The 17891-nt window shown below is 39.5% G+C and overlaps 1 protein-coding gene across 2 annotated transcripts in view; it reads right to left on the bottom strand.

Annotated features, from left to right (window-relative positions):
* The window catches only part of APBA2 (amyloid beta precursor protein binding family A member 2), a 77778-nt gene that overhangs the window by 33723 nt on the left and 26164 nt on the right, over window positions 1–17891 (bottom strand). For both annotated transcript variants that reach the window (XM_064157467.1, XM_064157466.1), the window contains exon 2: window positions 244–1250. In XM_064157467.1, coding sequence (XP_064013537.1) covers window positions 244–1212 — 969 coding nt within the window. In that variant the 5' untranslated portion in view covers window positions 1213–1250. The remainder of the gene's footprint in view (window positions 1–243; window positions 1251–17891) is intronic.

Below are 17891 nucleotides of genomic sequence, written 5' to 3'. Positions count from 1 at the left end.
TGTAAATGCTTCTGAAATATCTTGTTTCACTCATAATTGTCTGCTTTCTCCAAAACCTGTTTCCTAGTTCTCTGCCTAAACTGACTCCACTCAACACCTTTTGTAGCTATACAGTGTGATTATGTAGCTGTGGATACAACACAGAGTAGTGATAATAATACTGCTCTCTGTTTCTCTTTGCAATAACTGGCATCACATCTGCATAATGTCTCTGACAGCCTGGTTAAACTGAGAACTTCATACCTGCTCTTGTGGCCACTTCTGTCTGTCCTCTGGAGTTCTTGACTTTGCTTTAAAACCTCTAGGCACATCTCCACTCTGCTTAGAGGCTGATGGGATGTTCAGTGATTTTGGCCTCCCCTCATGCCTGTTAGCACTGTGAACAGCTTCTCCCGTTGAACAAGTCTCTTTATAGTCATGTGCTGTGTTTTCAGTCCCAGTGTGCTCTGGGCTCATTTCTGTTGTACTGTTAATACTGCTCATGCTCATACTCATTTTGATTTCCGCTACAATCTGGTCAATGTCCTCTTCCTGCTCTTCCAGCTCTGTATCCTCTTTTCTAGAATGGTACGGCGATGTTCCCCGCGAGTTGCCATTAGCCTCTGCTGGGTAATAGTCTGGATAGCCACCTTCACTTTGACAGTACTGTATGTTTTCTTCCTGGTCTTGAATCTCCAAAGATGACACTTCATCCTCCAAAATCTGAACGCCATTATCTTGACCTTCCTGCCACTCTTGCCTGTCTGTCATCTCATTTTCATCATGGTGCTGAATTTTACCTTCAGACCATTCTTCTACAGCTTCCTGACATTCATCTGTTTCACCATGGTGTTCCTCATGGGAAGCATACTCCTCCCCATTGCAGTCCATTCCTTCCAGGTAACTGTCATCCTCTGGACAGTACCTAATGTAGTATGTGATCCCTTCCTCTTCCTCTGGTAAGCCTTCATCATAGTCCTCTTCCTCAGAGGTGTTGTTCACATAGTCAGAGCTGGAGTCACCATCTCCACTGTGATCATTGCACTCGTGTTCCACAAGTGTAGGACTACCTTGTCTGACAGCTGCTAGTTCTGCCTCTTTTGCTGCATAATCTTCAATAGGAAGGTCACTTTCTTCATTTTCAGGCTCCCTGTTGTGAGATGAAGTAGGGCAAGCTCTGGCTCTGTGATCCAGCATGCTGGCTGTAGTACTTTGACATTTCCTGCTTGCCATAGCCAGCTCCTTATATGACAATCATTTCTAAGCAATTGCTGTGGGGAAGATGGAAAAAACACACATTCAGGAAAAGGTCATCAGCAGAGATCAGTGATACCAATAGGAAACAAGCTGACAGACTGGGAAAAAGGCTATGTTTGTAGATTGTTAAACCAGACACAGTCAGGTGACTTTTTAAATGCTCATGTTGTGGAGCGGTGAAATCAAAGTAATAACTTAGACACTAAAAGGAACAGATACAGTAATAGTTCTATATGTACACTAAATGTGTTCTGGTGTAATATCTCTTCTGTCAATTTGACAGAGAATTAATCCTGAACCTTGAAATTAGTTTTCAGTTTATTTTTCTTGCCAGTAAGGAGTCATGCTTTGATGACTATGCAGTAAACAGGAACTCTTTTCAACTTTCAGCTAGGGAATTCTTTAATGTGTACTGAAAGCATACATTTTGAATCTGACCTGCTCTTATCAAAACTAAAGGAAAGTACTTCTATTAACTTGGCTGCCACAGGGCACTGAAGGATAATGCACTGCTATTACAGTCATTAAAACCCCCACTCACTAGTTTATAAGTTCTCACTAGCTGGATGCCTTTAAGTATCTCCCAAATACTGTTTTTAGAATACCCAAAACTGTTTCTGTTCAGAAGGGACCTACAGCGACGTAGTCCAACTGCCTAAACAATTCAGGAGTGACTAAGAACATGTTCTGAAAGGCATTGTCCAAATGTCTCTTAAACACTAACAGGTTTGGAGCATCAACCACCCCTTCAGGAAGCCTGTTCCAGTGTTTGACTACACTCTCTGTAAAGAAACGCTTCCTAATGTCCAGTCTAAACCTCCTCCAGTGAAGCTCTGAGACACTCCCATTACTGGATACCAGAAAGAAGAGATCACCCCTTTCCTCTCCCCTTCTCCTCCTCAGGAATCTGTAGAAAGCAACAAGGCTGCTCCTCAGCCTTCTCTTCTCCAAACTAGACAAGCTCAAAGTCCTTAGCCATTCCTCATAGGACATTCCTTCCAGCCCTTTCACCAGCTTTACCTTCCTCTGGATGCACGCAACACCTTCACATCTCTCACACTGTGGGTCTAGAACTTCACAACAACACTCAAGGTGAAGTTGAATGCAGTGGGACAATTGTGTCTTTTGGCCATCTGGTTGTGCTGGGTTTGATGCACCCCGGGACGCCGTTTGCCCTCTCAGCTGCCAGGGCACACTGCTGGCTCATAATGAGCCTACTGCCTACCAGCAGACCCAAATCTCTTTCTGCAGGGCTGTCTTCCTGCCACTCCTCTCACAATTTATACTTGAGCCTGGCATTATGTTGTCCTAGCTGCAGAATCTGGCTTTTTGACTTGTTAAATTTCATCCCATTAATCACAGCCCAGTGTTCCAATCTATCTAGATCTCTCTGAGGGATCCTTTTCAAACACTCTAATCTGTAGGTCAGGAAAAAAAACAACAAACCAAATCTGCAACAAAAGCTCATCAATTCTTCCCAATGAATACTTGTGCTGCTTAAAAATTAAAAAAGGAAAAAAATCCCAAACTTTTGTCTAAATACTGGATTCTAAATAAATAAGCAGAGCCCATTCTGTACAGGTTTCAGAACCACTCTGCTGCGTGTGACTTGGGTGGTGAAAACAACATAGTTTTGGTACCTGTTTCTCTGTGTTTTTCATTGCTGCATGCATATAAACCTGACCCATGCAGCAACTTAATTGGGGTGAACAGCACTCAGACACAGGCCTCCAAATTCCACCACACAACTGCCTGCTTTCCTATATGCATAGAACAAAGGCATTTGTTGGCCAGCCACAAGATCGTTTGGACGTAGCCTGTTTCCCAGGTCTTGTGTGCACACATTGAGCAATAAGACTAGCATGGAGACAGAGGATTAGAGGAGCTATATATATAGTGTGTGTGTATAAATATATATGTGTATATATATGTATTTTATGAATTAATGCAAAATATCCTCTCACTGTAACCAAGAACCTCGCAGATAGCCATGCAGAATTTCTGGTATCACAAGGAAAACTTCAAATCCAGGAATCTGATGCATCAGATCAGTGTAGTAGTGCCACATGGCACATCTAAGCTCTTCCTGAAAGAGATTCTAGATTCTGGTGTACAAAGCTAAGGTGCATGCTAGTGACAGGAGAAGACATAAAGGAACCCAGTATGTATGTGAAGCTCTTTTTAGTTACTGATAACCTTGCAGCACTAGTCTGGACAGAAAGCTTTGAGGTAAATAGTATATCTTAAGTTTTAAACGACAAAACCCAAAGGCAAAACTTTCCCAGCAATTAATTGTCCCTTCTTCTCACTTTTAAAAGAACTAGCAGACTTACAAGACTTTCTCTGTATGCCCACTATGATCCCTTTAGTAAAGCAGCTATCAATTATCCCCTTGGAGTGAAATGAAACCCGGAACACTAAGCCACCTGTCCACTAGCGTTGCCTCTGATGCAGTGTGCTCCACCTAGTGGAAACTAAGGGTGTTTCTCTAATGCAACTGCAAGAGAAACAAGAATTATTTCACACTGGCTAACAACAGTAATGTAGTCACAACACTGCAGTGCCCTGCACAGCCTGCAAGAAAAGTGTCCGCAGCCAAGATAACTTGCTTGTGTGACCTGATCAGGAACGGGTGAACACACTACACAAGCATGTGTGCAACCATTGACAACAAGAGGGTTACCAGAACAAAGCATTTTTAAATGGCAAGTTAAGAAAGAACTGCACACAGCTCTGTGGTAGTTTGAGGGGTCCCAGGTTCCCTTAAGAAAACTACAGAGATGGTCTCATCGCTTATAAAGCAGTACCTGGCTGACAGCACTCTCCTCCCTGCCTTCCCTCCCTTTACATCTCTCTCTTGGACACTGGAATGGGCTGCCCGGGGAGGTGGTGGAGTCGCCGTCCCTGGGGCTGTTCAAGGCAGGGTTGGACGTGGCACTTGGTGCCATGGTCTAGCCTTGAGCTCTGTGGTAAAGGGTTGGACTTGATGATCTGTGAGGTCTCTTCCAACCCTGATGATACTGTGATACTGAGCGCGGGTTCCTACTCGCCTCACGGTTTGTGCGGGCAATTCTGAGCTGCATCATGCAGCCTCCTGAGGCCTTGAAGGCCTAAGCTGGGGAGGGCAGTTTTGGCCTACTCTCAGGCCTGCTGAGGGTGGAAGGAATGGAGGATTCTAGAAGGTTTTAGTCTGATAGACTTGGCCTAGCTTGTGAATGTATTCATTCTACCTGATTGCCTTTTGCATATAGGCACCTGCAAACAGCATCTCCCTTTGAACTTACAGTCACTGTGCAGCATCTTCTTTCTTACTCTCCAAAAGGAGTAAGTGTCACTTCTGTCCTCCAGTGCTGGGTAGCTCATGGCCCTAAACTGGGACAACCTCATCTGTCTTAGAGTTATTTCCTGTCAAGAACAGGACAAATTAGTGAGTCTTAGAGAAATAACTCTTCGTATTTCCAGTGGTCTGTCTACTAGTCAAAGGAAATGTTATCCATATATTTCAGATAGTTACAGTGCAGTAGACTCTGTAGACAAGTCGCTACAGCTGAAGACACAAGCACAAAGCCTGTAACACAAGCATGATTTGAAATCCATGACTCAGATTTTCCTGAAGCATATGGAGATGACAACCCTTTTTTAAGACAGAAAGTGTAATGGAATTTTTCCACCCACATCTAAGAATCTTCATTTCATATCCAAGCCCTGAAACTGCTTTAAGTGGTATCACTGCAGCGAAAGGCCTTCATAAATTCCAGTAGAGTGTTCATACACAGTACTTACCTACAAGATACTATATAGAACAGTGAAGTGTCATGGGAAGCCATTCAGATGTACTCTGAAAGCTAAAAGCCAGTGGCTAGACATAGGTCTGGAAAGTACTGGCTGGCAGATGCAGGGCAGCTCTAACAGCTGTGGGGAAGTAGCCAGATTAGAAACTCTGAGGGCTCTAAGAGAATGGTTATCAGCTGGGCAGAACAAATGCCAGCTGCAGTTCTCCCCCAGCAGCAGCACATGAAATTACAGCAAAAGCCCTGTGACATAGAGTGTGAAGGACAGGGGAACCAATTTCTGCTGCTCTCTAGAAACAAGACTACTAGCTTACAGCTGGAATTTATTCTAATCAGTGCTCATCATAGAGTCATTAGCTTTCTCCCAAATTCCTTGCACCTAATCCCTGACAGCTGCAAAGGGGGTTTATGGAATTTAACACTTCTGCGTCTTTTTACCTGTGTAGAAAGATACCTTCACTACTTTCTTGCCATGGAGAGAGAGCAATTAAATCAGCATTAAAAATGGGGAATGGTACACAACTGTAAATACGATGATAAAGTGAAATACCTAGTGTAATATTCCTGGCTCTGTTTAAAGAACTGCTTTGCATATGTATTTCATTCACAAGCTGAATAGCATTCTAATGGGAGCAAACAGACGTCAGTTTGTTTGTTTGGGGTTTGGGTTTGTTTGTTATTGCTGTTTGTTTGTGGTTGTTGTTGGGGTTTTTGAGTGTGCTTTTTGGTTTGGCTTGCTTTTTTTTCATTTAACATACATAGTGAACTGAGGGGATGGGGGGGGGGGGGGGTAGCTTCCACTATTGTGTACTCATCTACAGGTGAATGAGCTCTTGAGCCCTGCTTTGCAATACATAGGTGGACCTAAGCATTTTACCAGCCTCAGTTTCATATACTCGCTTTATTTTTAAGGCCTCTTTCATGTGCTCAGTCCTACCATGGTTCCTTTCTTCATCTGCTTCTCAGCCTTTCTTCCACACTTTATTTATCTCTACTGTTTGTCAGTTTTGAGACAATTCCCATACAAGTTTTGCTTCCCTGAATTTTTCAATACCTGCTGTTTCTCCAGTATCCAGTACAATCTACTATTAAATTGCTTCTAAATAAGATAGAACTCTCTACCCTTTATAAGTCATCGTCAGATACAAGTGGAACATAAGCATTGCAACACAAGTCACTGTCAGGCTAAATTTTAGCACAGGTGGCCTCCAAGCTTGCTTCTCTGCACAGGTGAGCTGTGTTTTCAATGCACTGCTGATTTAAGCTATTCCATATGTTAGCTCTATGCATTCCTAATCAATAAATGCTATTTAAAAAACCCTAACCTTTTCAACTCAGACATATGTTTAGAACTACTATATTTATCAAGTCACTCAGTACCACTGAAACTGAGAACAGTATTTTTGAACAGAGCTGTATCTGAAAATTTCTTTTTGCATGACTTCACACTAATTCTGCCACTCTCTTTTCCAACAAGCAGGTTCATTCAAGTGGAAAAATAATCTAACTTCCATTTATTTAAAATAATCTTAATATCGAACTAATAGTATTTCATAATAGGCTTTCATTACAGAAGACTTAGTAGACTCCCATCTGCTACGTTGGCTGAGATGAATCGTGACTGATCCGAGAGTCAGAACTAGGAATTCTAATGAGCAGGTAACAGAAGGTGAAACTGCCATGGCTGTGTTAGATTCTGCAGTCATTTGATTCCCTAGGGCCAAAATGCATTAACTTCATGTTCATATTTCAGTAGATCTGACTCTACAAAGCATGAGAATTCATCATGCAGAGCTCCAGATGCAGTGTGGGATGACCTGCCAGCTCTTCTAAAATGAGGTATAAATGGGTTCTTTCTCTCATAGGAACCCTGACCCACCTGTGTAAGAGCAGACTAAGTAGGTGGCTATGGATTTCAGGAGGAGCACGGTATCTGTAATGCAGGAAAGTTAAAAGGGCATACACCAAGTGAGGCCTGGGGATGTTGGTCCTCCTTACATTGTGGGTGCCTGTGTAACTCTGATCTTCTAGCATCTATGCCAACAGTAAGACTGCCACAAACCCCAAATGACTCCAATGTAGTTAAATCAGAGTCGTGCTGTTCTGAGCAGCTTATTTTTCATATCTTTCAAAGATTATATATTCTGAACTGTGTTCTTGCATTTTGTTTCAAGGTATGCAACATTTACTCTGTTTGGTTTAATCTAATCAACCTTTAAATTGCAATAATTACCATGCAAGCACCATTCTAAAAGGGCTCTGTAATTAGAATCGATCATAATAAAGTAAGTAAAATAGAGACAAAGATACATTAAAGACAGTCTAAAATCCTATGGCACTGCAGAAATTGTTCTGGAACATGTATCCCAACTGAATGTAGCTTTTTTTAATGAATCAGCTATGAATAAAAATATGTGTAATTACATATTTAATTATCATTTATTGTTGATGTGACTTAATTCTTTAGGGTCTAATTCCACAGCTCAGAGAGTGGTACTAATCCTGTAATGCCATATCCATATAGTTGCTTGAGAAAAGTTTTCAGTTCTAGTGTCAATTTTTCAGTGTTATGCCTGCTAGACTAAAAAAAACACACCGAAAATACAACCTCACTAGAGATTCATTGAACTTTCAGAGGGACAGGAACAGAATATTTTTATTCAATAAAGTAAGGTAAGCCTTCAAAATTAAGGCAACCAGGTGCTTATGGCCTATTCTTTTGGCTGCCCTGCTCCAAGAGATTAGTTCTAAGTAACAAGAAGTGTCTCTTGTGTTTTGCTTGCACTGGAGACTACAACTTCAAAATGTATTTCATAAGGAAAATACATTTTACTATCCTCTCACTATTATTGTATGTATTTCCTAATTCACTGGTAATAAGAGAAAGGCATAAGATGTACAGGAATAAGAGAAGGAAATACAGAGATAAGGAAAAAATAAAGTCTATATTACCATTATCATGCATAAGCCCCACAATTCAATTAAAACACATTCTGGACAAGCTGCAGTTCACCCAGAGCTCTGGCAGAATTTTTAGACTGCTCTAGAATGGATTACCCAAAAGCTGTAAAATGCTTTGCATGGAATATTGAGACTGTCCATGTATGGTAGCTATCGAGGTCAGTTACAGGAAAAGCTTCATTTGTGTAAGAGAATGGGTGCTTAACTTTCTAATAAATCAAGGTGTAACTATCAGGTTAGCACATTATACTCAACCATTTATACTACATTTTACAGCTTCCTGATGCTCTATGTATAATAACTCTTCAAAGACTTATTTTTATCACTATTGACCTTAAGCCCTGTGAGTGGTTTCATGGGCACTCAACATTATCACAGGAAAAAATGACATTTCCTGGTAAAGGTTACAGGAAAGGATTTCTTGTGTAACGTTAATGAGTTGAACCTCAACATAAATTAAGATTTGCAGCCATTAATAATTTATACATTCTATATAGGCAGTATCTACTAAGACATAACAATGAGGTGTCGCAAATAGTCTATAGACCTGCTTTGCAGTGGAGCTATAGAAGAGCAGCCTGGAAACTGGAAAAAGTCCTTTCCAGTGATGAAACCTCTAAAATACTGTTGAAAGCCACTAAGATACTCCTTATTCAATTAGCATGAAAGGATTAGGTTGCATTTTTCTCCTGTTAGCAGAAAACTGTTATCTCAAACTCATACAAATACTTGTGCTGCTGGCAGGTTTAGTACATAAATAAAAATATTTTGAAATAATGAAGGGTAAAAACTACTATACAAATTATTCTCCTGGTAAAATAGTCTCCCCTTATTAAGCAGGATTAGCAAATTTGCAAGGTTAAGTCATGAGACATTTTACAAAATAAAGATGTAATAAGAACAGTAGATAATGAAGATAATCAGAGGGTTTGTTAATAACAAATCACACCATGTGATTTTGCATTTCCAGCCTTTGAAAACAAGTATCTGTAAGCTTGCTGCTCATTGTGTTTCAGGGACACTGCTCCATAGTGGACGATCATCTCATGTGAGAGGTAAGATTATAAAGATTTTTCCTTCTGTCTCTAAGACATAAATTGCACATCAGTAACATCCTCTCCGCTTTGTAACAACTGGTTGGAAGATAAATACCCTGTCAATCACTGCAGCAAATACTCAAAATGGCTTGAAACCAGCTTTTCCATCAGATGTCAGCAGAAAATGTGTATATGTACATCTCACAAAACCAAGACCTTTCCTCCTAAATAAGTGTTTTGAATGTAAAAGTATTCAGATGTGCTCTGAGTAATCCTGTTATAGCTCTGCAGGCTTACACATAAATAGTTATTGAAAACAAAGCACCAACCACAATGCTTTGAACTATTTTTTGGTATTAGGATTGGAGACACACTGTGGCCTGATACTTATACTGCTGTGCTGTGTTCTAGGAGAGCCTATGACGGATGTGTACTATAAACTAAGTCTGCAACTTAAATGGCATAGTGACAAATTAAGTTATTACCTTCTGTTGTCAGCTCTTCATTCCCTATGGCTATGGGGACCACAACATGCTGCATAAAGGGGAAAAAATTACACTTTGGCATCTGTACTTCAGTTGTTTTCTATTAGGTCATTGCAGGTCCAGCAGAGTCACCTTTAAGGCCAACTTATTTCATACCACATTCAGCTTTCAAGCAGGTTCAACAATCATAGAATGGTAGAGGTTGAAAGGGACCTCTGGAGATCATCTAGTCCAACCCTCCTGCTAATGCAGGTATGCCCAGATCAGGTTGCACAGGCATGTATCCAGGTGGGTTTTGAAAGCCTTCAGAGAATGAGACTCCACAACCTCTCTGGGTAGCCTGTTCCAATGCTTCAGCAAGCAGAAGAAAATTCATAGTGATTCCTTTTCCCCATTTGACAAGTGATCTGGAAACAATAAGATCTGGGGGCTCTTTTTACTGGTGACCACCATGAGGATCAGGCAAAGAGAGTTAAATTAGTCTATTGTCAGACAAATACTTCTGATCCTAACATACATTTTAGTCTCCAGTGAATGATAAATACTGTTATGGACATTAAAACAACATAAAACTACCTGTTTATGGAAGTAGTCAGCACGCTGAAACAATGTCTAAAATATATCAACAAAAAACCGAGGATCTATACTTTGTTGCAAGCTGTAAATTTAAAAGGAGGTCTGATTATTTTGCTTCCAAATCTTCCCTGAATACTGTAGTGAATTTTCAAAGCATTTCCAGCTTCTTAAATGCTGAGGATAACATACTATACTTCTGCATTAACTCAGCTTTAATATTTAGTTAAGATGTTCTTGATTTTCTTGATTTATTTTACTGATGTAAATATAAGTGCTTTTAATTTCAATGTTATCTACAAATAAATCAAAGGAAACAGAGTATTCCTTAAATGTTAATTTAACCAAAAAACCCTGAACCAAACAACAGCCTTTTTATCCTTTATTTCCTTTAATTCATACATATCCATATGAAAGACTTCCCCTCCACCCCCAGCTCATGCAGAAGAAATGCACAGTACCTTTAAAAGCCTTATTATTACTTAAAGCTAGTAAATGGTTTAATTGAGCCATATTGCTGTAATGCCAAGCAGAAGACAGCACTGCCAAGTGAAAAAAGGAGGCACTTTACAGTCAATGTGTGCTCTAACTCAGTTTGGTTCTAACATTCTTGCTGGCCAGTTTTAACCAGCTGTAGTCCTTGGTCTTGCATAAGCTGTCTGGCAGCTGCAAATATTTCCGTGAGTATTTGCAAGGGCTACTTGAAAGCAACATGTGCAAAAAAGAAAAGAATTGGGGAAGTACTTTTCCTATTGTAGAAGGTAGGAGAAAGGGCTTGTTTTCCTCTAGCTCATAAACCTGCAGGTATGAGGTTAATTAATCCAAACTACAGGAAAATGCAGGCTGACAGTCATGAACTTTGTAGGGGAAAAAAAATCAACACTATTCCAAAATTGCTTCTTTATTCTGATTATTGCAGTCATCTATAAATGTCATATAGTCTTACTGAGGAAATATACTTCTGAGGAGAAAAGGGAAGACTATTTTCTGTATTTATCAGCTGTCATGCTATCACTGTAAATGTTACAAATGGTGCTAAGCACACAATGAATGCCTTCTATTTCTTCCACATCAAAAGAGGTTTTTTTCATGCTGACACAGCGAAGCTGACAACATGCTACAGTAATCAGTGCTGTAGGTGTCTCAGACAAACACAAGCAATGTGGGCTTAAAATGACTGCAGATAGGCTATTAGTAACAGGCTTTCTTGAATAACCTAAGAGTAGCAAACACTTCACATCTCCACATCACCATCTGCCTGAAAATTTCAGCCGTGTCTTTTAGGTTATATGATAGAACACAGTATCATTTACTTCAGAAAATCAATCTAGAAACATATCAAGGAAAAAATATTTATTTCAAGATGATGAAAGCATGAACTGCCTCCTTCTCCTAACATTTAATTCTTTGCTAGCCATCTGCTTCAGACACCTACAACACTGGCCAGCAGGTCAAGGGAGGTGACTCTCCCCCTCTACACTACTCTGTTGAGACCCCACCTTGAGTACTATGTCCAGTTCTGGAGCCCCCACTACAGGAAGCATATAGACATGCTGGAGCATGTCCAGAGGAGGGCCATGAGGATGATAGAGGGCTGGAGCACCTCTCCTATGGAGACAGACTTGAGAGAGTTGGAGTTATTCAGCCTGGAGAGAAGAAGGCTCTGATGCAACTTTATTGTGGCCTTCCAGTTTCTGAAGGGGGGCTAGAAGAAAGCTGGTGAGAGACTTTTTAGGAGGTTGAGTAGTGACAGGACTAGGGGGAATGGAGCAAAACCAGAAGTAGGTAGATTCAGATTGGATGTTAGGAAGAAGTTCTTCAGCATGAGGGTAGTGAGACATTGGAACAGGCTGCCCAAGGAGATGGTGGAGGTTTTTAAAAGGCAGGCTGGATGTGCTTCTGGGCAACCTGGTCTAACATGAGGTGTTCCTGATCTTTGAGGTCCCTTCCAACCCTGACAATTCTGTGATTCTGTGAACACTATGAACTGAGACAGGGAACAAAAGCACAGAAAGTAAATTAGGTTATGTTTGAACAACAGTCAGTTGAACGTTACGTGACTAGCAAACTGACCTGCTAACACAGCACACTGATAGAATACTTATTTCTTCTGGTGACTGTTGTAATTAAAAGTCTGTACAAAAGAAGAATACTGCAAGAGCATTAAGAAGCTCCACATCACTGGGGATAGTGAAAAGAGGGAAACTAAAGACACCTCAAGTATTGGATCCCTTAGACAGGATTTTGCTTCACAGTTGTACTGAGTTTGGATATACTTAAACATGTATTTTTCCCAAGCTTTTATATTACAGGTCCCACTTAATCACTTTCATAATTGCCAGTGCAAATACACACGATACTTTAAAAAAGCCAATTCCTTTTCTCAATGTTCTTATTTTCACTCAATGACAGAGGATTTTATTTCCACATGTACTTATTCCCATGAATGAATGACACAAATAGTCTCTGTATGAATGGACACAAATAGTCTCTACATTGAAACTCAGACTCTGCACAAAACATGACCTCTACATTTCTCACTCAACTTTTTGTCTACTCATCTCCTTTTTACTTTTAAAATAAGATGCATAAATTTAATGTAATTAATTCTTAGTGACTCCAAGGAAAAAAACAACAATTGTGTTTCTTGTGAAATCAGCGTGTTTTAAATGGTGCTGTAAGAAAATGGAAGTTTTTACCTAGGGACTGTTAGAACAGACAATTAATTTCTACTGCTTCTAAATGTCTTAACTTTCACTTTATCTTTAAATCCTCTACCCTTAGGTAAAGTTAATATAACCAAGGGAATACAGGGAAAACTGACGGCAAGCGATTCAGTCTCTATGACCAGCTGTTCCTGCCCACATCCATATGAGAAATACTGGTTTTCAAACTTAAGGAGGTACATGTATTGATTAGCTGTTTAAATTGCTAAGGATAGAAGGAAAAAAATGTAGCATACAATCTCAGAACAAGCTTTTCATAGGGTTTAGTTTCACATAAACTACCAAAGTGCATCGCAAAATCTAAGAGTCTATACTGCACCAAAATTTAGAATTTGGACTTCTGCATCTAACATACTCAGGGTTTTCTCCACTGAAAATGTTTTACTCTGTGTGTAAAATTATGGAGACAAAAGGAATGGTTATATGTGCATTGGTTCAGCTTCAGTCCTAATTCAGCCCCTGTTGGTACTGGGGAATGTAACTGTGCTGCCTTCAATTGACACTGGATTCCTTTGCTGTCGTGCTTTGTAACATCAGATGTACTCCCATACACAGGAGTCCTTTTGGATAGTTTCCTATGCTCATATGTCCATGCATGTGCACACATGAAATTTTAAAATTAATGCTTCATCCTTTCTTTCTGTTTAGATGGTGGACCCATGCTCATTGTCAATGGCTACCAAATGTAGTTTTAACTCCAGAATAGTTTAGGTTTCAGCAAAAAGCCCCATTCAACAAGCTCAAAGATTAGTTTTACACAGCTGAAAAAAAAGTAAGTCTGTAAAATAGACATCTAGAACAAAAGTCCTTCTGAACTCGAGCAGGTTAGGATGTCATGTCAGACTATCTGCAGAAATGTTCCAGTCATTTGCAGAAACAAATAGGTTACATGTATTTAATATCAAAATTATTTTCAAGGACACTTGCTGACAAGTTTTGTCAAGCTGATGTTTTTCACCGCGTATCGGTGCACTATATTTAAACACCTCTGTGGGTAAGGAAAGAAGTCCTTAATATGTTTGAATGACAAATATTTTCTGTTCCCTTCCTGATTTCACAGGAAAGAAACCACTTCCTAGCATCACTTTGCTCCTTTCATTTACCAAATTCTAGCAACACCTTTGATTTTTGCCGATCTCTTAGCAGCACTTTTATCAAAATACACAGGTTATACTTTTCCCTAAATGCTGTATGCTGTGACAAAAGAAATAGAATGTGGGTTCTAACAGAGTCAGACTCTGGATGGCTGCATTAAAAATGCCTGTCTCCAGCTGACTTGTTGCAGAGGACTAAGTCAGTGAAAAAGGTGATCTCTTTCATTCTACTCAGGACTATAACATTTATTTCAGAAGAAAAGTTCAGATTCTTCTTCAGTGCTTTGCCTTTTTTCCCCATTGTTCAGGCTCTGCAAACTATGTGAAATCAATTACATTTTTTGCAGCTAATTGTCTTGTTTTGTGTATTGTATTGCTAAAGGTTTCCTGTGCTTTTCAGACTATCTAGAGGATAGCTGTACTCCTTTAACACAAGTCTGACACCTTGACCTTTCTCTTCTCCATAGGATTCTTCATCACAGCTACCATGCTTTCAAGGCTCAGTATATGAAGGGCTATACTGCTTAAACCAAAACGAGGTGTAGAGAGACCAAATGGGGAGATTTCTCTATTTCATTTTCTTTAAGAATGGGATAGAGGATGGCACAATCAGCAATACCAAATGTCATGTGATAAGTAATATAGTAGCTAACATTTTGCTGGGTTTATCTTGTGTGCTCTCTCGGCCTTTCGCTGGGGTTCTGCTCTGCCTCTGATTGTGGGGTAAAGCTATCTTGTGGCTTAGCCTTTTCCATTTTCTGACTTTCCTAAATTATCAAAAATTGACCATAAGCATCCTTGTGAAAATTCCTGACTGAATCAGAACCTGTAAATAAAACTGAACTAGTTTTGCATATAGTTTTGGGCCAGAGCTTTTTGGGAAAATAAAAGTAACTGCCTCATCAAATTGTTATCAATCAAATCAGTGACCAAAAAAACCCCAAACCCAAAACCTAATCATTACAACAATAACCTTTGTAAAACGTCATGCACTTAAATAATTGTGCTTCATTTTTATTATGACAATCATAGGAAAAACTGGAACAATGTATATAGAATATACAATGTATATAGGATATACATTTTTTATTAATATGGAATTCAAATATATGCCTCCAAAAAGCTATTGTCAAAACAAAAGGCTTTCGTCTCCCACTTATTTTTCTTTTAAAATATGTCCTACATTAAATACTCTCCCATTGAAGCAGTCACTGAAAAATACTTTTTACCAAGTTCAGTTTCAGATGTGAGCAGCTTGCTCTGAAGTGCGTAGGCAGTATGAGAGCACTGCAGAAGTGTTAGTGTAGAAGTAACATAGAAGTGCATGAATAATGTTTTCCTACTGCTTTAACTGTGAAATATGTTCTTTTGGCATTCATAATTAGGGGCAGAGCAGATGGTGAAAGCTTAATATGTCCATTAACATAAATTATGCTGCCAGTGTTTCTTTAGTCTGTAAAACTTTTGGCTATTTCATGTTGGTATTTTTGTTCTTGGACTAGCTTCTGTGCATATGCTGGGGAGTATTTTGCATTGCAGTTGCAGCACAAAAAAAAATCCAAAGAAAGGGACAGGGAATTCTGTCTGTGTCTGTCAGTATACTTTCAAGTGGGAGAACTGTGGTTTAACTTTCTCTTCCCTACCAATCTACATCTTAACTCAAAGAAGGCCTAGTTGTATTCTCTGTACACTTTCACTTTCAATATGTCAAAGCCTCAGGAATGATACACGTTCCTTTGTTTCCTTCTTTAAATGATTAGCAAAACCAGAGGTCTAGGGTCTGTATTGCTGAATTGCGCCTCTGAAGTACACCATGCAATTTGTGATTCACACACGCATTGCTGTTCGTAGGAAGAACTCCTGCTGTTGCTGGCCATAGCTTTTTGTCACAGAACAGAAGACAGGGAAGGCATTTTAGTTTCAGTTTGCCAAGAGTCAAAGATAATCAGCTTGCTTAATAGCATAGAGTACCATACCATCTCATGCTGAGCACTGAGGGTTAGGAGTCACCTCAGGGCACATTCAAAGAAGCCTTGCCCTTGTGAAGTGTGGCATGGTATTACCTGATTTCTCTCCAGAGTAATCATTACCAACAGAATATGAAGCACTCATGGTTATCTGTGAGCAAACTTCACAGCTTGTTTTAGGCAGAAACAGGATTGCTGCAGTCGAAGATTGATGGGTAGATACTGCAATAAGTCAGAGATGATAAAGCAGCACAAAACCATTTAGCCAGTATACATTGATGGAAACGTAGCTGAAACACTCACTGGTCATGGGACTTGAAATGTTTCATCTCAATCATTACTCTTCTAATAGAAACATACTAATAGTGTAAAAGGACTTGGTGCTAAGCAGAGTTTATGAGAGACCCTTTGTCAAGACAGGGAGTTGGGGCTACATTCAAGACCTTCTGGAGGCTAGCTGTTGCTGCTCTTCTCCTTCCCACAACTGATTTCTCTAATCAAAAGTACTCCCTATATTAAGCTTACTGAATCCTATTGCTGAGAATAATAAACTCTATTCCTGCTGTTCAGTAACATTCAGGGACTTCAGACACTACAACTCTTAACTGCAGAGTGAAAACTAAATTTAAAAATTAAATGTTAAAAATTAAAGAGAATCTCCCATTTCATTATACAGCTCTCTTCAAACATGCTGTTTGGGGAAAAACTGAGTTTGGTTTCAGTCAAACATTGTCTCAGTCAGTGTTTGCAACATCTGAAAGATAGAGTTGGTTGTTAAAAAATGGCCAGGGATTAATAAAATATTATACAACAATATATTAGTGCAGCATAGGAATCAAAACACAAATAACAATAAGTATATATTGTATTATTTAGAGTTTCTTGACATATAATAGTCTAAAATAAAACAACAGTATCTGAGTATGAGGTTGCAACTGACTCATTCCTATATCCAGAGACAACTAAGAATTTAGAGCACTTTTAGGATATGCAGTAAATTATTCTGCTAAGAAATCTGCAGAGACTAAAAATGGCCTTGAGACTTGAGCCAGTTAGTAGTCTGGTTCAAGGCAGGTGGAAAACCAGCTTCATCACCAAGCTCAGTGTTCCCCTGAGCAGTGGGAGTCAGAGACGGCTAAACTGCAGTGCCTCCTGTTCGCTTGCACCTCAACCAAACTGTGCAAGAGATAGTGCCTGTGTTTGATTTCCAGAAGAACTATTCAGGGAAAAATTATGGACAGTCACAGAATGTGACAAACTTTAAAAATACGGCATGAAAGTCACAAATCAGGATGGCTTCACTACAACATCTTCATTAAAACTCCTAGTCAGGCTGACCTTCATATCATTGAAACATAATCTGCAGTTTTGCCTTCGTTTTGGTTTTTGTTTGGGTTTTTTGTGTTTTATAAACAGCAGATAAGTTTGATATTTAGGGAAAACAAGATATGCTTTAAATGCTTAGATGAAGTTAGATGTGTCAGCTGCCATTTCTGCCTTTGAAAAGCTTCCTTCACTGTTTGCTGTCCTACCCTTTTTCCTCTGCCTGGAAGCCTGCTGCTCCTCTTATCTCTTTGCATGCCTGTCTTGTGCCTGATAAAGGATTCTGCTGTATGAAGTGCAGATTAGTTCACTGTTTGCATTAATAGAAGCCATCACTGGGAAAAGTAACCCTTTCCCAGAAAATCAGCTTGGTAAAATACTTCTATACACATCACGTTAATTTCCTCATTGAAATATATTGAAAACAGAAGATAACTTCCCAAATTAGATTACCTATTCAAAACTGAAGTAGTTTAAAAGAGGGAAATAAAACCTCCCAAATAAAACAAACAAAAAGAATCAAGTATTGTTATGCTACAACAGACACTGCACCAAGAGCAGTGCAGAAATCAAGAACTAAGCTGGAATGAACTCAAAAGATAGTTCTACCACTGCAAAATGAACTCTAAGAGATTTGCCTGGTTTGGGGAAAACGACAGCTAATTAGAGACTTCAACATCTTTGAAAGCTCTTTTCAA

This window comes from Pogoniulus pusillus, chromosome 17, assembly GCF_015220805.1.
Source record: "Pogoniulus pusillus isolate bPogPus1 chromosome 17, bPogPus1.pri, whole genome shotgun sequence".
Taxonomy (NCBI): domain Eukaryota; kingdom Metazoa; phylum Chordata; class Aves; order Piciformes; family Lybiidae; genus Pogoniulus; species Pogoniulus pusillus.
Note: the sequence above shows the minus strand (reverse complement) of the source record. Positions and strands in the feature narration are given on the sequence as shown.